Raw genomic sequence first — 24564 nt, forward strand, 5'->3', positions numbered from 1 at the left:
ACTGGGCCTGGGCATTAGTGTCTTAATGGAGAAAATGACTTTCATTATAACCTTTCTTACACTAGCAGCTTGGCTCTGTTGCAGGGGCCTCTAGTTTCCTGATAGGGAGCTGAAACGCATGAGGGCCAAACCTTGCCCTTCTGGATAAGCATTGCTACAAGCAGAAACGTTCTGGGGTTTCATTATACAACAAATGTCAGAAAACTTTGTTTTGTGCAGAACTGATCTTAGGCTTGGTCTTTTTCTTTCTTTCTTTTTTAATGTATAAAAAGAACCAGTAATTCAGCCATACCCTAGATTGCTTAGTGGAAAGAGAAAAAAAATTACTGTTGAAATATATGTTTAAAGTAAGACATTGCAGAAAAATGACATCTTTGCTATATTTCTGTGAGATTTGTAATACACGTAATAGACACTTCTTACTCTTGAATTATATTTCTAGGATACGGATCTCAGTTCTTATTAACGTATAACCAATCTTTGGGGAAAACTAATCCAGTTCTTGAGCTCCAGGCACACAAAGTTGGGAATGGGTTATTGGATGGGTGGGAAGAAGACATATCTAATTTGAGGACATTGCAGTCTCACCAGTACGCAAATAATTCAACAATAATACAGAATGAATAGCTTCCATTTCCACAATTGCTGCTGCCTCTAATCACTAGAGTATGTGTTTTCAAACAATTATTTGGCCTAATTCTCTCTTTTATTGCTTAGGATTTTAATTCTTCGAATGTGGAACATAGAATAAAGCGATTGTCAGTAAAACCTAAAAAAAATGTTTGCAGTTTTCCACTGACATGCAGCTAGTTTATGACAACAAATGAAATAAGCATTTTCAAAAAGGAAATGTAAACATTCTATCAGCTCTGGATCTTCCAACTCCTCAGCTGAAAGAAGTGACAGCAACCCCATAAAGGTTAAACAGGCAGGCTTTGGGCCGTGAGTAGAATTAAGTCTTCTTCCAAGTATATGACATTGAAGAAGACAAAGGTTTATCTGCGTGAATAAACTGAACGTATAGTTCAATACATTTATGTTCGCAGGACGATTTAAGTTATTATAAGATCTGCTACAATACAATAAAAATGCAGATGGAACTATCAAATTCATCAAGCTGCTGCAATAAATTTAGATGCTCTCCAGATCTGGCAAGGTGATGTCAGAAAGTTAAACTTGAAGAATGAGACTTGGATTTCTAAATGAGATCAGGGAAAAAAGAAAGCAGAGTTATTAGGGGAAATCAGGACTGAAACAATCAACATTTCTGCTATGTTTGGAGTAGAGTTTAAAAATCAATTCTTTCTGCTTGTTCTAAAATTGTTCTGCAAAAAAAACTGACATTGTAATATACTTTTTTATTTTTGGTTTATTTCGTCTTCTTTAACACAGTCATTGTTAGTCCAACAGTCCAATATTTGAGGTTACACTATTGCAAAATAAGATGTAGGTTATACTATCAATACGTTTGTTAATCCTATACCTTTGATTAGAACAAAGCATAGTTTGTTAATATTGTCTTGGTTACTTATATTTGTAAGGTTATTTATTGTGGTATATACTAAATGCAGGGAATTTCCTCCCTAGGGCCACCAGTCTTTAAACTACAATTTAATAATTTTCTTGAAACATTAGAATTTTGTAATTAAAAATAGACAAAGCAGTATTTTAGCATGTTAGGCAGCAGTAAAAATTACCCTGTCTGAATAATTGTGTACATACACACAAACACTAGTATGCTTTAAGAAGTTAAAAAAAAATATTAATGTTCTGTGAGGCTAATATCTAAATGTAATATGATCTGGAATGAAATTACCATTATCTACAAATAAGGAAAAAAGAGAATCCTTGCCTCCCCAAGCCTGTTGATTTTAAGATCTTATAAATCTAAAATGCACCATTTGGAGTGTAAGCATTATTTCAAATTTGGAAAACATTAAAGAATACTAAGATCCAGCTTCTTACAAAAGGCAGTATATATTAGTTAGTATTCACAGACTTATATTCATTCCAATGTTAAAGAGACAGCATCCTTTTGAACTTCCTTAGAGAAGTATTTGTAATATCTTCATTTATTAACAAACCTAGCTTTAACACTGTAAAATGTATTTGTTATATTATTTGAAAATATTAGAGAGTAAAAAATACTGTGATGACATATTATTCCAGGATATATGAACATCTTTTTTTTTTAGTATTGTTATTTAAAGAGTGAAATACAATACTAATATTGTAAATATTTTATTTTTAAGCAGATAGTTTTTTCTCTCTTTGTTCGTCATTCTCTTTGGCATTCTTTTCTTGTTTCTCTTATTTTTTGACTTTTCCTTCTTTTTTCTAAGAGTCCTGACTTTCCTATGTATCTTACTTCACTAACGAATTATTAAAAGTCTTCCAATTTTCCCTTCATTTACAATAAACAACAGCTTCTATTAAATGAATAACCAACTGAGCATTGTCTCCTACCTTTTTTAGATGCTTCTTTTTAAAAATATAAAGTAGTTGTCTTTAGATTAAAAACATATGCATATTATATATCACACACTTAAAGAATAATAATTAGATTCACAGACTACTGTGGAAATGCAATATATTACTGGTACATTATTCAGCAAGCTTATGGAGTGACCAAAAAAAAAAAAAAAAAAAAAAGAATCACATTCCATGACTAGTATCTTAAGTATCCTCTGGTTTTTCTAACTAAGCCAAATTGACTAGTATTTTTCAACTATTCCATTTCCTCTTCCTGGCAAAACTTGGAGAGATTCTACATAAATAGAACCTAAGAGCAAGTTAAAAAGAAGTGAGCCCCTGACACATTGCTTTCATAGTAAATCTTGGTCACGTGTACTCTGTTACTATGTAATAAATTACTACTGCCTGAACAAGTAAGTACAGGGTAGTGAGTCGGTACTGCTAGATATGTGCAAGCGTTTGTTTCTAGGTTCTGGTTACCCACTTAACCAAAATGACAGCCTGGGCCCAGCGGGCTGTGCGCCTAGACGGTCTGGTCCACCTGGAGCACAGCTGGCTGCACAGGTTCCTCATCCGACCTCTCTGTCTCCTCCGGGGTTCCCATGTAGCGGTCCTCATAGCGCGTCTTCTGCGCATATTCCAGGGCCACTGCCTCCTCTTCTTCATCTTCTACAATTGTTAAGTCGATGTTACTGTCCATCCCTGAGTTACTCCCTCTCAAGGCCACCCTGTCAGCATCCTCCTCTGCGTTCTTCTCTTCTGCCAATGATGCTTCAGAAAGACCCTCTGCAACCGAGCTCTCCTCGTGGTCATTCAGCATCTGTTCACTGCCAGGCGTGCCTTCGGATTTGGTCTCATTTTCTGCGGGGCTTTCTGCTTCTCGGACTTTCTTTCTACTGAAACTGAGGGGAGAAACCTTGAAGGGGGAGCTTTTTCCTGAGGAGCTTTTCTGATGATTGGAAGTGAGAGATTTCTTAATCTTCTCTCTCCTCTCTACAGATACGATCTTTGTCCCCAGCTTGTTCATCTTTTTCTCGATGTTCTGGCGTGAAAATGCTTTCTTGAGACTATCCACTTTCCTGAGGCTGGATTTTTTTATTTTCTCTGCTCTGCTTTCTTCCGTCTTCTCCTCGACATTGTCTTCTAGGGCCTCTTCATCATGGGGCAATTCGTCATCTGATGAGAGGTCCACTGTGTGCAAGGTTTCCTCCAGGGACTTTTCATCAGCGAGCTCCTCCTTTCCTTCCGCAGGGCTGGAGACTGGCTCTTTCACAAACACGCTGGCAGGGATCTCGTTTTCTTCCTGGAAATAGGGGCAATTAGGTTTCATGTTAATAACCATTTCACAGATAGTCCTAAACTGCTGTAATTTGTGTGTATGTATTTTTTGTGATGGAGCCCTGGTGTCGCAGTGGTTAAGGGTTAGGCTGCTAACCAAACGACCTGCAGTTGGAATCCACCAGCCGCTCCTTGGAAACCCCAATGGGGCAGTTTTACTCTATCCAGTAGGGTCGCTCTGAGTCGGAATGACTCGACTGCAATGGGTTATGGGTTATTTTTGTGATACAAACGTGATAGAAACAAATTGCTTGTGGCTTCAGTGTTTTAGAACAGGAAGAGTTAATTCTAAACTGGTCAAGTTATTCCTCCAGGCTGAATAAGGCCAAGGGCTGCATGTTGGGCATATCCTAAGGGGTGCTGGCTAGAGGGATATCAGTGATGGGGGGGCGGGGGAGGAGTGGACTGCCCCTCAGATAGACCAGGATGCTGCCTAGATAAGCAAGCTAAAGTAAGTTACTATGAACCCAGATGCCTGCTTTTTCCTAGCTACTTCCAGGTCAGAAGGCTCTGCTGCTGCCAAAATTCCACTACAAAAGAGCCTGAGGGTCAGTCGGAAGACAAAAGATGGGGGCAGGACAGAGAAACGGAAAGCCCTCAAGTGTTCAGACATCATGTAAAACCTTGATTAGTTTCCCTAACCAACTAGAAGGCAAAGTATGGTCAGCCTTAGCATTTGCTCAAACGTGTAGACTCATTTTGCTCCAGTCATAATTTTAGAGCAAAAGAAGCAAGGGCTAGCTTTATTGCGGGCCTTCGTGAAGCTACAGTGGTTCAGGCTGTCCTTTGTGGGTTAGTCAGGGGAGGTGGGGAGTCGGGATTACACCGGCAGGATGAGTTTATCAAGCCTCTGTTGTTAAACAGGACTTCCTTAGGCACGACTACATCAGCTCCCACCTCCATCCAAGATAAGGTGAAGACAGCGGCTCAGGAACATGACCCTTTTGCTATTCCCAGCACACTTTCCCTCTAGCTTCTTGGCACACAGACTAAGATCCTTTGCTCATGGAGCAGAGCCAATAAACCTGCCTCCAGAGTGCAAGGGAGGTAGTGTCTTAAGGTTACTAAATGGAGAGATTGGGATTTAGACAGACTTGAGCCGCACAGCATAGGAATCCTTTTGATTTTTTTTATTTTTCTTTGTTGGAAAATGAAGAAGCCCTGGTGGCGCAGTCGTTAAAGCACTTGGTTGCTAACCAAACGGTTGCAGTTCGAACCCACCAGCTGCCCTGCGGGAGAAGCATGTGGCAGTCTACACCTGTAAAGATTACAGCCTTGGAAGCCCTGTGGGGCAGTTCCACCCTGTCCTACAGGGCCACTATGAGTCAGAATCGACTCGATGGTACTGTTTTGTTTTTTTACAGACCGGATATTGAAAAATGAGAACCAGCCAGCAAGGTGTCTCCACATTGTCATTAAGAAAAAAAAAGGATATAGTAGGAAGACTGTGAAGCAGGAGGCCCGAGCCTCAGTCTTTCTCTGCTGTATAGCTAAATAGCTGTGTGGCCTTCAGCAAATAACTTAACCTCCTTGGGCCTCAGAACAAGAAAGTTTGATCTAGACTAGCAGCTTTCAAAACTACACTCCCAGGGAAAGCAGGAGTTCCAGAGAAAGGCCAGAGGCGGGCAAGGCTCCAGAGCCCACTTAAGCCCCTGCTTCAACCAGTGCCTCGGTGTTACCTGATTATATCTTGGGCTACCCATTGAACTCTCAACAGTTAGAAAATTAACTGGATTTAATGACTTTAAGAGTCTATTTGGAATCTAAATTTCATGCAAAGTTCATGTTAATGGCATGAACTTGTCCTCGTTTTCCAATTTTTGACTGAAAAGTTAATAGTATTGATTTATGATCCAAAATATGCCCTAACGGTATGACTGCATATTTCTAACTTTCTAGTACAAAGATTAAAAGAACAAATTTCTGATATTGTAAAGAAACTCAAAAATCTCTCTCCTTATTAACCACTGGATAGCATAATTAAAAGATACAGTCCTGTGCGCCCCCCCCCCCCCATACACATATACTCACACCAGAGTTCTTTCCATAATTAGTTAGAAAGAAAGGATAAAGTCTTGGGGGGAAAAGAAAACACAGAAAGTCTGGTTAACTAGAATTCTTGTTATAACGAAGACATCCATATTGCTTCCCAAAGCCCTCTCCACACCCTCCCATTTTGAATGTCATGGAAAGTGTCAGGAGCACAGTATGTATGACCTGAATGAAATATGGGCTTTCCATGAGTCGTTTATGACACAGACTTTTACAGAGAGCAACCTTCCCATGTTTCAAATTGCTGTTGCCTGTGTTTCAGTGGAATACCCTCTCTACAGGGTGGGGATTTTTTTTTTTTTTTTTTAATCTCTTTTGTCCACTGCTGTGCTTCAGTGCCTAGAACAGTGCTTCGCTCAACAGATACTTATTGAATGAGTGTGTGTTGGTAAAGTGCATTTTTCAGAAAGACATGAGGGTGGCTTGAGCAGAGATCAGGCTTCTGTTGGTCAGGCTTGAGGACTACATGAGGAAACAGGCTGGAAGGGAGTTTGCTGACTGCTGCTTCCGCTGAGGAATCAGGTGAACCTAAGGCTAAGGGGGCAAAGGTTTCCATTTTTAAGAAGGAATTTATTCTCAGTGGGTAAGGATTAAGGAGCCCTGTAGCACAGTGGTTAAGAGCTTGGCTGCTGATGCAAAGGAGGGCAGTTCAAACCTACCAGCTGCTCCATAGGAGGGAGATGTGGCAATCTGCTTCCATAAAGATTTACAGCCTTGAAACCCTATGGGGGCAGTTCTACTTTGTCCTATAGGGTTGATATGAGTTAGAACTGACTCGGTGGCAATGGGTTTGGTTTTTGTTTTTGGATGAAGATTACAGAAACAGTTGGGGCCTTGCTGCTTTGTCCAGAAGCAAAATTACTATGGGGTTTGACAAGAGGGCTATGAAGGTTTGACAGGAGATGCTGCTGGAAAGGAAGAAACCAAGAGTTCAGTGAAATGTTATTAAAAGTCCTTAGTGAGAAAGGTAGAAATTCAGGTTGCAAATTAAAAAAAAAAAACAACAAAAACAAAACCTGTGGTTATCAGAGAAGGGGTACATTTTGCATAATATAATCTCTCAGGATAATCAAAGGTTGTAAATTGGTTAACTTCCCTTTCTTCACCCTCAACAAAAGGTAGACTTAATAACCATACTTCAAAAGAATCAAACTAATAATCTCATAGCTTTTTCTCTAATTTTATTATTTAAAAAATCGTAGTTACTGTTAAGTGGAAATCTTTTGTAAAATGCCAGGGAATTTTATAGAAGAGCTCTTTGATGCAAAATATGAAAATAAACCCAGTGGGATAATCCAGGGTGAGTTGGACGTGTCTTTGTGCAACCAGAAAGAAGTGAGATAAATGTCTTCTTGGCTCACTGCTATGCTTCTGCTGTCATTTTAATTACTCAAGCAGTATTTTATGTTCTGTGTACTGGACAGTATTTATTTGGTGGCTTCTTATGGCTTCCACTCTGATGGTGCACCTTTTGTTTTCATGCATGAATTTGTGAATGCCCAAGCATATGTAGATGTTAACTTTCTAACTTTCTAGTAGCAGAAAAATCAGATTCTGATAGTTTCCATTCTTTCGTGTAAAATATATGCATGGTGTTTGCCAAAGGAGTGATTTTAGGGTGTATTTCAGGTATTCAATTTGAACGTCAGATGGTGGATCCTCTGTAACTATGCTATCTTGCATCCCCGAGGCTCACCTGCACAGGTGTCCCTGCACTCAGCCCTCTTTCACACTTCTCATGGACACACTGTATATTTCATATGCCTGCAAGTGTGGTGACACTTCTGCCTTCAGCCTCCTGTTGTAATGCTTTTGATATGCTTTCTCTTACAGATTCCAAGATTGATGGCTCTTTCTAGGAGAAAATCAAGTATACATCCTCAACTTTGTCACCTCCTACTTATGCTAGTTCCATATGTACCTATATGCGGCTTTAAAAAAACCCCAAACCAAACCCATTGCTCTCGAGTCAATTCTGACTCGTAGTGACCCTATAGGACAGAGTAGAACTGTCCCACAGGGTTTCCAAGGAGCGCCTGGTGGATTTGAACTGCCAACCTTTTGGTTAGCAGTTGTACCTCTTAACCACTAAGCCACCAGCGTTTCCATAAAGAGCTTATGGCTCCATAAATTGGCACTATGCAGTGGGTGGCAGTGGAATGAGTCCCTTGCAGGCTGCATTGCTCCTCTGGGCAGTTTTACCCAGTGGAGCCACCCAGGAGCAGCTGACTACCTGGCCTGCAGATTAATTTGCAAAAAGGTCTTCAACCTCCGCTGATACAGCTGCTCCTGGTTTTAACCCTTCACAAGCACCCTTAGGAATTTTTCAAAGGAACAGAGAATTAAACAGCACCCTTCAAACATACATGAATGATATGCTTGACCAATAGAAGAGAAAAGGAATGGAAAGAACTCTTCAGAAGTGGCATTTTTCCTTGCACTTTATCTTGGTTGCTGTTTATATTGATTCTTGTGAACTAAGAGTCCCCATCATGCACATAGATATCAACACAGAGGAACTTGCCAACATGCTGGGCACTCCTTGGGTTGGGTCCCATGGAAGCCAATCCTCTTTGCACATACATAGATATGAACACTTTAAAGAGAAGGTGACTCTAGGACTAGCATTAGAAAAGGAAATCTACGGTAAGTCATTTAAAAGCTTGAAGTGACTCCTGTCACTAACTTACCATCCCTGTTGTTAGAAGAAAATAACCAAGACTTTTACATTCCCACAGGGGTGTGGTGGCATCCTAGAGGGATATAAACCAAAAATCAAACCCACTGCCATCGAGTCCATTCTGACTCTAAGTGACCCTGTAGGACAGAATAGAACTGCCCCATGAAGTTCCCAAGGATGTATATCTTCACAGAAACAGACTGCCACATCTTTCTCCCGTGGAGCAGCTGGTAGGCTCGAATTGCTGAATTTTGGGTTAGCAGCCGAGCACTTTAACCACTGTGCTGCCAGGGCTATAAGGACCATAAATTTGTGTCTGTGGGATGTTTTATTCAATAATCTCCAAATACCAGTTATTAAAATGGATCTAAGCCCACCTGACATTCTGATTTATAGGTCTCTTTTACACATTGATGGTTTTCTCCAATTTGTGTTTCTGAGGTAGAGATTGCCGAGTGGATAAAGCCATTGATTAGATTGCACCCCTAAGGCAGCTGTCGGTGGAATCAGCAAGCCATAAGAATAAAATGCATTAGTTATGATCCCTGAGCAGTCTTTCACATTCTGGAGGATTTCAAGGTTTCATTATTTTTCAGCGTTGTCAAGGGTTCAATTCCTTTTTAAGATCACACTGGTTAAGTGTTTTTTGTTTCACATTAAAAAAAAATACAAAACAAACAAATCACACTGAATTATTTAAAAACTGATGTAAGAAACCTGTAAACATGAACTTCACCATAGTGGGATTATAGTGTTTGTTTTACTCATTTCATAATTCAGTTCTATAATTTCTATTATTAATAAAATGAAACCTTGCTAGTCACTTTGTTTTGTAGGGCCTCTGCTTCCTTGATATAAGATGAGGTTAAACTAAATGATTCTTAAGGTGCTTTCTGGATGGGACATATTTGGTTCTGTGGTATTAACCTAAACCCCATAAAAAAATTAATTGCAGATGTGATCCCATCGTGTACTAATGCCAAATATGTTTTGTTTTAAGTGAGAATCAAAACTACAGGACCTGAGTTGCGTTGAGGAACATTTTTCATTTATTCCATTCAAACAGATATGGATAACAAAACAATGGACAGGGCAGCATTTATCTGGAATGGCTGCATCTGAGATAGAGTCTAGCTTTTATTATACGAGAGAAGTAATGATCCTTTTGAAGAAATACCAACAATAATCAGTTATTCACTTAAAGAGCCTGAGGCAGTGCTGACATCCAATACGTGTAAATAATAACAATAAGAACTAGTATTTTGTTTATCTCATAAGCTAAAAGAGCACTGGATAAGTAGCACCTCCAAACCAATATCCCATTATGGAAACTGTAATCAATGTGATGTAAACATCGTGAGTCTGTCACATAAAGCTGTCTTTGATTATCTATATCCCCATTTCTTTCAAGTCTGTATTTAACAGTTTTCAGAGCAGTGGCTTTAGGTAGAGAAAGTACAGTCTTAAAAAAAAAATCAATTTTAAAATAGTCTGAAGATGTTACACTTTGTAACACTCTTCCAAAATTCTGATCTCATGGAGGGAACCCAAACGATGAATATTTGAATACATTCATGGCCTCAAATCTCCGGAGATGTCTCCACTGCAAATATCTAACCTTTCTACTCTTTTCACCCAGTGTGGCAATTTTTTTTTTTTTTCCAGTGTGGCAATTTTATGTGGATGAAAGTGTAAGCTGTCTATGAGTACTCTGGGTTTGAAATTCTTCCCAAGCTCCATTTTCAAATAATCATTACTAGAACCTAATGAGGACCTAAGTGGGCACCACACCCTCAGGGCCAGTTACCTGGAATTTCTAGGCTCTTCAATCAACACAGAAAATGTCCTCTTGACTGTAAATTCATCGATTTTCTGGACAAATTCTATTTTTACGGAAAGATAGCCATACTTACAGGCAAAACATTAGTCTTTCGTTACCATCTGCCTTTCGAGCAGCAACCCCTTGAGCCTTATTTCATTTATGCTGGGTCATGCCATAGTATTTTGAATCAAACATTGATCTTAAGCTTTAAAAAAATTAAAAGGAAAGGTGCTGAATTTAACAAGGATTTTAAAATTTATTTTATTGCTCAAAGGGAGATGAATGTCTCTTCATTTTTAGATACTGCCGGTTATAATTTGAAGTAATTGCTAGGGAATTAGATATTTCATAGCTACAACAATGTTGTAAAGATCAGCACAGGCTTAAATAAATAAATACATGTTTTGAGGAGGACAGATGGAATTAAAAAACAAACAAACAAACAAAAAAAACACACAAATGTGTCTGGCCAACCAACCAACCAAAAAACACCTGCAGATTTTGGAGGCTCTAAGAGGTCCTGACAGCATTTTACACACTGGAAATACAATGGTCTACACACTACAGTACTGACTGCTTAAGTCAGGTGACAGAGTTTCTTTCCTCATTCTCTAAGTTCACGTTAAAATCTTGTCTTAAACTAGAAAACCAATGGGTTTAATAAGACAAAGTCCAGCATAGAGTTCAAGTGGATGGAGAGTGATAAATTATTTGAAGATGCACAACAGTACCTAGTACATTAGCTGCCCTCTACACTCTGCAGGTCTAGCTAGGAAACAGCCACCCTCTGCCACACTGTCAAGACTGTGTTGCTACTACCACCACCACCACCAGTTTCTGTCCAGCCAATTTGACTCATGGCAGCCCCACATATGTCAGAGTAGAACTGTGTTCCATAGGGTTTACGATGGCTAATTTTTTGAAAGTAGATCACCAGGCCTATCTTCTGAGGCACATCTAGGTAGACTTGAACCTCCTATCTTTGGGTTGCAGCAGAGTAGATTAACCACTTGCACCACTTGGAGACTAAACCTGTTGCCCTCAAGTTGATTCTGACTCATTGTAACTCTACAGGACAGAGAACTACCCCATAGAGTTCCCAAAGAACAGCTGGTGGATTTGAACTGCCAAGCTTTTGGTTAGCAGCTGAGTTCTTAACTGCTTTGCAACCAGGGCCCCACTCAGAGACTAGAAGAGGTAGGTCCTTTGGACAGAGTCCTTTGCTTTCATGGAAATGGTAGTGACATGGTGATTCCAACATGGTGTGCATGTGTGTTTTAATAAGTCTCAACTGAAAAAAAGCATAACTGTTTTAAGATCCTGTGTAGGGTAGGGCCAGTTTTAGGCAAGCGTCATACTTCTGACCAAGCAAAGGTGTAGCCTCCTCTCTGGGCAAATGAATTTCAAATCCTCCCAGTAGTAGGTTCTGTTCATTGATTGCTTACACTGTGCCAGTCACTGCTAAAGATTTTAAATACGTTATTTCATTTATTCCTTACTCTATGAGGGCAATTCAAGGAAGGAAGCATTAGTGTATAAGAACACATGCTTTGAAATCAATTAAAATGATTGTCAAGGATTGAATTATGTCCCCCCAAAAATGTGTATATTAACTTGGTTACGCCATGATTTCCAGTATTCTGTGGTTGTCCTCCATTTTGTGATTGTAATTTTATGTTAAAGAGAATTAGGGTGGGATGTAACACCCTTGCTCAGGCCACATCCCTGATCCAATGTAAACAGGGTTTCCCTGGGGTGTGGCCAGCACCACCTTTTATCTCTCAAGAGACAAAAGGAAAGGGAAGTAAACAGAGAATTGGGGACCTCATAACACCAAGAAAGAAGCACTGGGAGCACAGCACATCCTTTAGACCTGGGTTCCTGCTCAGAGAAGCTCCTAGTCCAGGGGAAGATTGATGAGAAAGACCTTCCCCCAGAGGCAGCAAAGACAGAAAGCCTTCCCCTGGAGCTGATGCCCTGAATTTGGACTTGTAGCCTACTAGACTGTGAGAAAATAAATTTCTCTTTGTTAAAGCCATCCACTTGTGGTGTTTCTGTTATAGGAGCACTAGATAACTAAGAATGAGTTCGAATCCCAGCTCCACCACTTTCCAACTAAATAAGTTGACAAGATATAAACATCCTGAATCTCAGCATTCTCATGTGTAAACTGGAGACAGATCAGATAATGCACATAAAGATACTTAGCAGAGTATGCAGGGCTTTTAAGTGCTCAGAAATTTTTTGGCTCTTAGAAATATCCTCAGTGTACAGATGAGAATAGAGACTTGGAGAAGCTACAAAATGTGCGCAAGATGACATAGAATTTGAGCTAATGTCTGTGCAAACCCAAAATCTATTGTTTCAACTGATAGAATATACTACTTTCTAAGTTATTATTTTATCCAATGGCATAATTACTACTATAGAAGGTCCTATGTTAAGAAGGGTCAAGAGAAAGAGGTCAACCTTTCCATGGAGGGACTACTCTTATATATATGTATATATATATATATATATATATATTTTCTTCAAAATAAACATCCTGCAATGCCTTGAGAGTTGAGATTTCTAGTACATTTAGGCCAATAAAGGATCTGACATGGCTTATGAGATGCCCAGTTATTTCCTTCCAGTTCCCTGCCTCCTAAATGCTCTTTAAAGTGTCCTTGGGGACTGCTTGCTAAGGGGCCCAAAATGGAGTCTCGACACTACATTGGGTCGTCTTGGTTTCTACTTTGGTCTTGAGTATTCCCGTGTTAGCTTTTCCTTACTATGTGGAGAATTCCTACCATTTCTGGCAGCAATTTCACACCTGTCGAGCTAATGTGACAAAATTGGGATTATGTCCAGTCTCAACAACAGCACATCCCTTTAAGTTCCCCAACAGTTTTTTTTTTTTAAGTCAAATTTCTAATCCTCTTGAGCTTCTAGTCACCTATCTCTCCATCCCTTGCCACACCCAACATCTGCTGAACATCCATGGCAAAACAAAACAAATCTGGTCCCAACAAATTGTTGATTTTCCTCTAGTAGATACATAATTTTTTTCCCCCTCCACAACGGAGGGATGGGACAAAAGATAACCTGCATGATTTACACTGGAAGGAAATTTCCTTTGGTGACCTGGATTTAAAGAGTTCTTTACCTGCTTAGTTTTGTTTGGAGATCAGTATTTAACTGAGAAATGCCTTCAGAGTGGAGATTTCTAATATCTTTCAGACTAATAAAGTGAGGATCTCATACGGACTAAGAAAGACCCAGTTACCGGCAGTATCTCTGTCCTTTCAGTTCATTTGGTGCATCAAAAGCTATTCCATTTGCATTAAAAGCTGAAAACTTTCCCGGCTGCAAAGAGAAAAAATAAAAAAAAAGCCTGCAAGGTATAGGACATCAGCTGCCTGAGGGTTTAAAAAAAATAATAATAATTTTTTTTTTTTCCTCAAAAAAGCAGCAATAGGAGGCTTTCCTTTTATGGGGGGAAGAAGGCTAAGGTTCTAACTTGGCAGGGCTGATTTGTTTAGGAAAAGAAGGCTCCCTCGAATTTCTAAATCTCTCTTGTGTGATGAAGGAGCTCCCTGTGTGCCTTTCACAATCGTGATGTTATAGCCTCTCCCCTCCACAGCTTTGAAATCCTTTCTTATTCACTTGGGCACAAGGAGACAGCCCTGGGGCGGGGATGGGGATCGCTTACTGGGCTCTGTGCTGGCTGGGTTCCACTGGCGGAAGGGCTGCCCTGGGACTCACAAATGCCCACCACTTGGCTGAACAATAGCCCAACGCAACGTCCCTGTCCCCAAATAACCTCTTGCTACATTAATTGCATCATTGATGCATTAAAAAGAAATTAAGTGGCCTTTTTATTCTCAAGCAACATTTGAAGGAGCAAAGACCAGGCTTTGTGACTCTAACTGAGAACACTGCTTTTATTTTACCTTACAGTTGTGTTCTCTTTGAGCAATGAGAGTCATAGCTACTGTGTTTGTAAAGAATTATGCTCTATATTTTTAGTGCATCATTTACTAGAAAAGAACTCAACAAGATTGCTTCTCTCGAAAAGTCTTAAAAGGAAAAGGCTAGCTCTACTCTACTGGAAATGGTTCTCAATATGTTGTTACTCCTCAAAACACCGGTAGTAGCCCTTGGAATGGGAATAGCTGAAACGATACTGAGTTTGACTTGGTTAAAACAAAACACAAAAAACCTCATAGGATTACATTTCAACAAAGAGTTAATAAACAGGCACTGAATTAATTTGCCTTGTCCTGCTAACAGCTGCAGCCCCAGCCCCGTGTTCATAATGCAAAGAGACATATGCATTTGACTACAGTGCACACACCTGCACACCTTCCCAACTTGTGTATGGACCTCATCCAGGTGCTGGCTGACAAATGCCCTCGGCCTGATAACCCCCGGGCATCTGCCTTGGGTTTAGGCTGCAGGGACCTAGGAAATTCCCACCCCTGTGTGCCGATTTCACGTTATCCTGCTGAAGGCAGACAGGGGACAACGCCTGTGTGTGTGATCCCTGACAGACAGGACAGATGTACAAATGACTGTAAGAGCCAGAACAACTGAGATCACGAATGTCGAGGAGTCCCCGCCTGGGTTCAAGGAGGCCGCTGAGGGCACTGACCTGGAAGATGAGCACTTTGAAATGGTTGCGTTTGAGGAGCTGGGCGTGTTTGTTCTCTAGCCGCTTCACCTGCGCGCTCTGCCGCTCCATGCGCTCCTTGACCGCCCGGGTGTGAGCACTGACCTTGCGGGACTTCTCCAACAGCTTGCTGACCGTGTTGCTGGTGGAGGCCTGGTACTTGCAGAGCTTGGTGAGGTCGTTCTGGATGCCCTTCACCGAACCCTCCAGGCTGATCTGCCGCTGCTCCATCTTGTGCTGGGTCTCCTGCACGGCGTCCAGCATGTTCACCAACTTGTCCAGGAGCGTGAGCACGGTGACAGCATTCACCTGCGAGTTGTCCCGGATGGCTTCCACCGTGCTCACCAGGTTCAGGCTGGGGCTCGGCGTGGAGGAAGGCACCGGGCTGGGGCTTGATGGTTTCTCCTGCCGCATGTCAACACCTCGGTGATGGAACTTTTCGGCTTGTGCAGCGTCCTCTTCCATGACTGAACAGTGGACACTTTCTTCCCGGCTGGGAGCGTCTTCCTGTTCAGGTGAGAAGGGCGGTGACGAGGGGAGCCAGAGAGATGCCGGCTGGTGGCGCTTAGGGCACCGCTCTCCAGGATCAGCAGAGGTTCAGACAAGCAAAGACTGGCTACACTGATTAGGGCAACTGCATTCCAGCTGCTAGGAGAGGTCCTACCCCACCCAGTGGGAGGTGAAGGTTACAGAACGAGAACCTCTCAGAGTTCAGAAGCGTTGCAAACACTTCCTAACTGTTCTCCTCAGCACAGGACACTTTGCTGCAGGTTCAGCTTTTCTTTCCTACCCCCTCTTCCCTTTTTAAAACAAGTTCAATGCCATATTTCAATCATGACTTCATCTAGAGGCGGAGAAAAACATGCTAACTTGGCCCAGCTCCACAGTCCGCAATTGGCTAGAGCTAGTAAACTTTTCACTGGCTGCTATGCTACAGAGTGCCTGTTTTTGTTTTTTTTTTTCCTGGATACAAGTTATTGTAACGGAAAGTATTGTTTGCATTTGCCCTAGAACTGACTGCTGGGCTGCAGAATGCTGTGTCCTACCGGGGGGGGGGGGGGGGGGGTAGGGGGAGTATAAAGGGTACTTGCAGCCAAGTGTGTATATTAGGTTTTCATTTCCAGAAGAATGGAAGTAACCCTGATAATGAAAGGGAAAACAGCCCCATTCTTCTTCCTACCGTTTCAATTAAGGATGCAAGATCAGGTGAAAGAGGCTGAACTTCAGGGCTAGGTTTAAACAAGCAAGGCTGCTGTTATGGACTGTTATGTAATAGATGGATTTTTTTTTTTTTTTGAATGACTTTTTTTAAAAATGTGGTTTCTTTTGAGATATCAGTAAGATGGAACAAGGAAAAACTAAAAAAATAGATAAAAATAAAATTTTGTCCCTTTGAGAACCTGCTATGCTAATTTGTGGGGTTTTTTTTTTGTTTTGTTTTTTAATCTCAAAGTAGTACTGAGAGATTTTCTCAAATGCCTATCTCTGCAAGGCAATTCTTGACACGTGCCCAGAAGTGTTCCTGTCAGGAAGGTTGAGTTGGAGTTTCTGAAGTGCTTCTAATGTTTGACATTTCCAAATTCCTGTTCAGTGAAGTGGCACACCTGTTCTCAAACGTGGCCCTCCTCAGCCAAGCCCTTGGGATGTGGGGCTTATTTCCTAAAATGACTTTACATACTTGAGTTGGTTTTAAATGTTTCCAGCCTCTGAAAGTGCTTTCAGCAGGAAGTTTGTAATAGGTCTTCTACGAACAGTTTTGAGAAGAACAAATGCCAGCTTATATTGGATCAGGGCTTGATAATGGATAAGTGCCATCCTTCAATGGCAAAATAATCTACACATGAGCCAATCAATCAGCAGGCCATTGCTGCCCCATTTATTGAATTTGCGAGACCCCACTAGCTGCTCAGTTCTGTGCTTGATGCACTGTCCAGAAGATACTGAAAAGAGTGCGTATATTTCAGCGAGTATACTTGCTAATTAGGGAGATGAATTCATGACATTTACAGAAGGCCCCAATTCCTCAGATGATTGCTATCCCCCAAAAGCACTTAAAGTGAATCCTTTAAAAATAGGAACCAAAGACAGTGAAAAGAAGATTTGTTTGGAATTTTATCTTAAAAGTGTAAGAAAATTATTAAAACTAATGTAACTTATATTTAACAAAGGCTAGTTGGCCAACTCTATGTTAAGTATTAGAATAAATGATGAATCAAGTGTAATTTTCTGACAAAACTATATAGTATCATGATTCAATATCCCCTTATATTTGACTTCCATGGCCAAATCATAAGAAGGGTTATGACTGCCAAAATATTTGAGGGCTTCATCAATTTTCCACAAGAGCACTTTCTTATATGCTGGCATTCAAATCATTCCCTTTTGAAGCACTTATTTTGCCATCATCCCTGTGGATTTTCTCTTCTTCAAAATGTTAACTCTTCCAGCTGCTGATCGTCATTTGTCAGAGGAGTCACCCATGATTTGAGCTGCATCCTTCAGCAACTTCCTGATTTCCTACATATTTTTTTTAGGTTTGAAATTTCACATTATAATCACTCCACACTGATTTTTGCAGTGATTTGCACTGATCTTGAATCCCATTTTTGCTCAATCAACTAGACGAACAAAGAGAGGAAAGAGATGGGGGTAAGGCGAGAAAAGGAGAGAGGCTAGTGGTTAAACAGGAAGAAAGGCTTGCATGTGGGCTTACTTTTTTAAAATTAATCTTGAATTACATGTGTAATATATCAGTTACCTAGTGCTGTGTAACAAATCAGCCCCCAAACTTCATGGCTTAAAATGACAATGATTTGATTTATTCATGATTTTGTGGGTTAGCTAAGCAGGGCTTCGTTGGAATGTGTCATCTCTGCTGGGTATGCTTATCCAGCTGTAATTTGGGCTGAGAAACCTAAAATGGTCTTGTTCACACATCTGGCTCTTCAAATGGGATGGGTGGAATGCTGGTGCCTCTCTTTCCTCCTAGCCTTTCATCCTCCAGGGGCTCTCCATGTCTTCTCTCTCGTAGGGGAGCCAAACTTCTTTACATGGTACCTTAGGTCTCCAAGACTGTGAAAGCAGAAGCTGCAAGATCTCTTCAGGCTAGGCTCTGGAACTCTCCCCACATCATTTTCACCACATTCTGTTGGTCAAAGCAGGTCACAGGGCAAGCCCAAGTTCAAAGGGAAGGGAAACATTCTCCACCTCTTGATGGCAGGAGTGCCAAATCCCCATAGCAGAAGAATACGCAGCGTGGGAGAGGTTGTTGTGGCCATTTCTGAAAACCATCTACCATACTGTGCATAACTCTCCTTTTCAAAGATTATAGCTGATAAAGCTGAAGTCCCTTCTGATCACGGTTCCTATTCCATCTCCTTTTCCTTCTTCTTGGAGATAGGTGCTTTTATGAATTATCCCCTTCGGGGCTTATATTTACCAAAACTCTTTGCCACTGAGTCAGTCCCCACTCATAGTGACCATATAGGACACAGTAGAACTGCCCTGTAGGGTTTCCAAGGAGCGGCTGGTGGATTGGAACTGCTGATCTTTTGGTTAGCAGCCAACCTCTTAATCATCAAGTTACCAGGGCTGCAAGGGGATTATATTTATATGAGATCAATTCATTAGTGAATAGTTTCATGGGCTACAATTCACTTCATTGTGCAATCTTATAATTGTGGCAACTTGGATAATGAGGAGTTATATGATGGGAACCTTCCTTTCCTGTACAAGGTGGCATTTAACTAAGTAATAAACTGTGATACAAATGTTGAGGACAGCAAGAGTTTACAGAAAGGGGAAGCAAAGACAATAAGGTAAAACACCGTTAATGAGGTAGAATTTGTGGTAACCCTGAGTTTCCAAACTTATCATTTAGTTGACCTCTAATGTAAGTCCATTTTCTGAGAGAAATAAGAGAAATTCACCAATAAGCTCTTAAAAGACTTTTCCTTTTTTTTAAATTATATGTTCCTATTACATATTATGATGGTCATTGGAAGTTAGGGTGTTGGAGTTCAGACTTGATACAATGGCAGGTAAGAGGCTGCTGGAGATTTTTTAATATGTGCAAGAGATCCCTATAAGAAGGATTATTATTGTTGTGTGCCTTTGAGTCAGTTCCAACTCATAGCAGCCCTATGATAGGGAACAACTGTCCCACAGGGTTTCCTAGGCTGTAATCTTTACGGGGGGAAATTGCCAGGTCTTTTATCCCATGGAGAGGCTGGTGGGTTCAAACCTCCAACATTTTGGTTAGTAGCCCAGCACATAGCTGTTGCACCACCAGGGCTCCTTATAAGAATTAGTGCAGCAATAAAATGTAGGAGGGAATTGCTTGGTTGGTAACATTTGTTGATTTTGAAATAAGTGCTAGACACTAGGGATACAAAGATCAGTGACATATTTGCTGTTCTTTAAAAGCTCCCATGTTAGTGAGAAGACCAGACAGGTGGACAAATATTGCTTATAGATATATGAGTGTATTCCATAGAGAGAAAACGATTTTTTTTTTTTTTTTTTGCAGGGGTGGCAGAAAATGAAGACTCTGGCCACAACAGGGTATGGTTAGGGCTCTGAATCCTCCAACTGTCCACCAGCTACCTATTGCTACCTCAAGTCTCTAAGTCATAAAAGTGTAGAGGATATTCCATAAAAATACCTCCTCCCCCCCTCCCCCACGGCTTTGGTTCTAATCTCTATGTGTCTTCTCACTTAGGATCATGAGTAAGTTGCAAGGCTTTGTTAACTCTTTAGCATAATTCCTAGGCCAGAGGCAGCTCAATGGCTTCCTTGGTTGGCCTTTTCCAGTAAGGTTTATATGGTAGTTGTGGCATTCTTGGTTTTACTACTGTGACAGTAATAAAGAGACAAGGGATGATAAGTCTGTGGAAAAGGAAGTCCTTCTCCACAATGACTAAGTCTTATTTGGACCCCATCTTGGAGTCCAAAAACCTTTTGAAGGTTGGGTCACCTCTTGAGCAGGAGTCAGTCTGAGGGTCATATTGGTACATTAATCACATGGAAAGAAAGAAGAATAATATAATGATGAATCAAAGAAAAAATGAAAGGGAGGAAGGAAGGAATAAAGGAAAGAAGGAAAGGAAAAGACAGGAGGGAAGAGGAGAAGAGAAGAGATGGTGTTTTCCAGGAGGATCAGGAAGCTTTCCACCTTTTTACTTCTCTTACTAAAGCTCTTTCTATCGCCATGATTCTATCATATACTTGTGAGGTCTCCACTATGTCCCCATCTCCTGGCTGTTGAGAGGCAATCCTTCATGGTCTCTTGCATTTCTGAACACCTTTTGACAGAGACACTAACAACCTTTTGTTCTGGAATATCTTTTCAAGGACATTTGTATAGCAAGTGGCCTTGGAAGACAGAGATAATGTCTCTCTTCAGAGCAAAGGGTGAAATTGTTTGCTGTCCAGTACAATGAATATAATGTCTCTTTCTGGGACAAAGGTTGAACAGATTGTTTGCAACCTCTTATAAAAGATAGAGGTTTTTAAACTTGGAATTCTTTAGATGCGATGCGTGTACCATCTAGACCCGTCTCTGTGTCACCTCCATGGGACTTGGGGGTGGGGGGCAAAGGGAACTGAAATGAACATGAAGCTTATGTGACTGCAGTGCCAGGAGTAACAAAGTCTTTGTATCTGACTGGGCAGTCTTGCTTTTTCTGCCATGAAAATGGTAGTCTAACTTGCTAGTTTGCAAGTAGGGTAAAATGTCAGACCATTTACTGATGACTTTTTCATCTAACCATAGTATCTTTCATGAATGAAGTTGAGAGAATGAGGTTGAGAGTATGTTTAAAGACACTGGAAACCTGAGAGCTGTCTCACTCAGGAATCTCAGATGACGTTTCCCCTGCACTTTTTGTGGACTGAGTCTTGCTTGGAGATAGAGTCTGAGTAGAGGGATGATTTCCACTGGTGATCTAGTCTTGGCAGAAATAAGGATTTTTGACACCAGGGTATGTTCATAGTCCTTCAGGACAGACTTTCACCTGAAGAGAGTGTGGCCCTCATACTAGGAAGCTCCCTAGTGGGTATAACGGATTCTTCACGGTTATAGGTTTCATTTTAGGGTCTGTGGCAGATTCATCTCAAAAGATGCAGAGCTTCCATGTTCATATCCTTGCTTGGTGGTTTGGGGTGTAGTGAGTGGCATGGATGATATTTGCTACCCAGATTTATTTTTTATGTTTCTACAATTGCATTCATTCATAGAAAAAATATTTCAGTTTAATAAGCCTTATTTTTAAACTGTTACTTTTGAGGTCTGTCTATTTTGTGAAATTGTTCCTTGAAGTATAGTGATGATTGAACATGAAGAAGTCGTATTGTCCCTCATTCATTGCTAGTGGAATTGTAAGTTGGCACAGCCAATGGGGAAAGCAGTTTGGTGTTTCCTCAAAATGTTGAACATAGAACTACCATATGATCTAGCAATTCCACTGCTAGAAATATACCCTGAAGACCTGAATGCAGCAATGGGAACAGACATATACACACCAGTGTTCGTTGCAGCACTATTCATAATAGCCAAAAGGTAGAAACAGCTGAAATGTCCATCAACTGATGAATGAATAAGCAAAATGTGGTATATACATACAATGGAATATTACACTCAGCCACCAAGAATAATGAGGTTCTGATACATGACACAACTTGGATGAACCTAGAAGACATTATGGTGAGAAATAAGCCAGCCACAAAAGGACAAATACTGAATGATATTCCTTACATGAAATGAGCAAATATATAGAAACCAAAAGTAATTAGTCGTTTCCAGGGGCAGGAGAGAGGGGGAAAGTGAGGGCTCTTGCTCAGAACGCATTGAAGGTATAATGTGGTAGGATAAATTAGAAAAAGAGAGGGAAAATGTCTTCGCAACTTGAGGAATGTAATCAGTGTCACTGAAGAATACACACAGAAATTGATGAAATGTTTTGTGAGTTCTTGTATGTACTTCACTATAATAAAAAAAGAAATCATATCATTTTTCTGTTTCAAAAAAATTTAAAAATCAAAAAAAACAAGGGCAACAACAATAACAAAAGAACTTCTTACTCTGTCTTAAAAGGAAGTTATATCATTTGACAGCTTTAGAGAAGGAAATTCCACAACCATTTTGGTAACCAAGTCTGGTATTTGCCAGGAAGTTCTTCTTCATAGATAATTTAAATCCTTATCATAGCAATATAAAACCATTTCCTTTCATTCTGTTCTGTTTTTGGAGTTAATGAACAATCACGTAACAGATTTCTGTAAATTGCTTATTAATCACCTTCATGTAATTTCTACACACTCATGTTAAAAAATTAGGATCCCTGATTAAATTTAGGATATATCTGTATACAGCCCATAGATGTAAATGGTTTTTATCAAAAAAATTTTGACTATGCAATATATCTCAGCAATAAAATATTTTTGTAGGTAAATAATGGTGGCAGCAAGAAACATTTGCCTGGTGGTTTACACTTAGAAAGCTCTTGAACTATCTCTGAATGTTAAAAATGTGTGATTCCAAATTCCTCTCCCTGTGGGCTCAGATCTGCTGGCTTCAAAGAACTGTTGTCTCAGTTGAAGCTATGGACCAATTCCAATGGAAAAATAAATAAATATTGGACAAGCCAGAAACCCAGGTAACAAGCATAGGTGGCAGGAACAGGGGGAGTAAGGGTTTAGTAGAATGTCCTCATGTACATGACTGCTTTGTTAAAACATATTTTGAGTAACTCTTTCTAAAACAATTTTGAGCCGTTGCATAGATACAGTCATAATATCAGGTCTGATTAATGACAAACACGATGGAATGTATTTTAATGCAAAAGCCACTTAGTCTTTTTAGGCCTTACTTTCCTCATTTGTAAAAGTGAAGCTGGTCTTCTTGAATTCTAAGACCTTTTCCAATGATAAAATTTTATAATTTAGTGAACATTTTAAGGCATTTTTAGTGGACTGATTTTGCTAATACTGTCTCAGAGTCTCAACTTTAAAAAGCACATACTAAAAAACCAACAAAACCGCATTCTCACCGAATCTCACCTTTGGTCACAGCCAAAGTGGTTTGGTAAAAGTATGGTGTGTGAGTGGACTGGGAAATCAAAAGACTTGGAGTTGATTTTCAACTCAGACACTAACTGGATGATCCTGAACACTCAACTTCCCTGGGACTGGGTTTCCTCATTTGCAACATGAAGGCTTTGATTAGATGATCTAATTCAATTCAGTAATTATGTATTAATTGTCTCCTACAGTTAAGACCCTTCAGTAGGAGATAGGAGTGGAGTTGGGGAAGATACGAAGATAATTAAGATATGGAGAAATTTTCAATGAAATACAAATCCATTGGGAGAGCAGAACAAACAGATTGGACAGGGTTAAGCATTCTAACACGTAGAAGAAAAAGTTCTTGGAGCACAAGTTGGAAATGATGCTCTCTTGAATTTTCATGTATTATGAAAAATGGTATTCACCTGTAGCTAATGAGTCTTGCAAGGAAGGATTTATTTGGTTTGTGTTTTAGACACTGTAACTAGTATATACAGTTCATTGCAGCAGTTACTTAGAACCACAATCTACTATGGTGATTAAGCGTGTCCACCTCTAACTGCTGATTTCACTCCTCCGTACCACGTGACAGAAGTGAAAACGTGAGAAGATGGAGTCTTTTCAGTTCAGGGATTGACCTTTAAAAGAATCAGGGCACACAGAGGGTAATGAGCCACTAGAGGAAACTAGTATAAATATTCCTGACACAAAATTGAGCTAATTTAGTTTAAATGGGAGGAAACCCAAAAATTACAGAAAAATATTATCCGAATTATAGGAACTTTTAAAAAGAAATGCAAATATATTATTTTTCAAGTATATTTGGTAAGTTGAACTAATTGCTAGAAAAGCATTTTTAAGTTTAAGTGTGATTAGGATTTTTTAATGACTAGATAAGCTCTGATTCATTAGGACTACCTTTTTGGATGCATATAATTTATGTGTTAACATATTAAAATAATTAATCAAGCTCTTTACATTTTGTTCATGCTGCTAATTTTTTTAGTGACATACTTTTTATATAAACTGTTCAGAAGTAAACTTGGGCCCAGTATGGTTCTAGTTTTTAAAACTTTACCAATTAATAGCATCTGAGTGAACACTGTATTACTTTGGTTCTCGTATACTAAGAGTTGGTGCAACTTGATTATTACAATCAGATTTGGAATTGTTGTCCCTACAAAGTTGTTGCTAAAAGAGATACCAAAGAGGAAGGCCAACTGGTTGCTTCAGGTTATCAATATGCCATGATATGGGGTGGGGAGAGAGGTTACTAAGGAGCTTCTGGAAGCTCTTCTTGGGCACTAAACATTGATAGCAATTGGAAGATGGAAGTAAAAAAAAAAAAAAAAGTGGTCAGAAGATTTCCTTACAGAGTCTGCAAAACTTGGCTATCATTCATGTAGGAACAAGGTCAGATCCGGACAAGAGATAAGGAGAAGCTGAAATGACAAATTTTAAAATGCTTTCTTGAAAGGC

At 40.0% G+C, this 24564-nt stretch overlaps 1 protein-coding gene and 1 long non-coding RNA gene across 22 annotated transcripts in view; one reads left to right on the forward strand and one right to left on the reverse strand.

Annotated features, from left to right (window-relative positions):
* Positions 1-1346: 1346 nt before the first annotated feature.
* On the reverse strand, positions 1347-15826 carry CAVIN2 (caveolae associated protein 2). The gene is made up of 2 exons (XM_049887726.1): positions 15004-15826; positions 1347-3778 (listed from the first exon to the last, which is right to left on the reverse strand). Exons 1-2 carry the CDS (start codon positions 15484-15486, stop codon positions 2999-3001), a joined length of 1263 nt encoding a protein of 420 aa, XP_049743683.1. The 5' UTR covers positions 15487-15826; the 3' UTR covers positions 1347-2998.
* The window catches only part of LOC126077941 (uncharacterized), a 134204-nt gene continuing 125090 nt past the window's right edge, over positions 15451-24564 (forward strand). For all 21 annotated transcript variants that reach the window (XR_007517893.1, XR_007517895.1, XR_007517899.1 and 18 more), the window contains exon 1: positions 15451-15536. This is a non-coding gene — a long non-coding RNA (uncharacterized LOC126077941). The remainder of the gene's footprint in view (positions 15537-24564) is intronic.

The sequence above is a fragment of the Elephas maximus genome, chromosome 6, assembly GCF_024166365.1.
Source record: "Elephas maximus indicus isolate mEleMax1 chromosome 6, mEleMax1 primary haplotype, whole genome shotgun sequence".
Lineage (NCBI taxonomy): Eukaryota > Metazoa > Chordata > Mammalia > Proboscidea > Elephantidae > Elephas > Elephas maximus.

Bases quoted from the DNA above. Each gene is read 5' to 3' on its own strand.
- CAVIN2 (XM_049887726.1), bottom strand. From the start codon at position 15,486: ATGGAAGAGGACGCTGCACAAGCCGAAAAGTTCCATCACCGAGGTGTT. The intron at 3,779-15,003 runs GTCAGTGCCCTC...CCCTATTTCCAG, and splicing joins TCAAAGTGCTCATCTTCCAG to GAAGAAAACGAGATCCCTGC.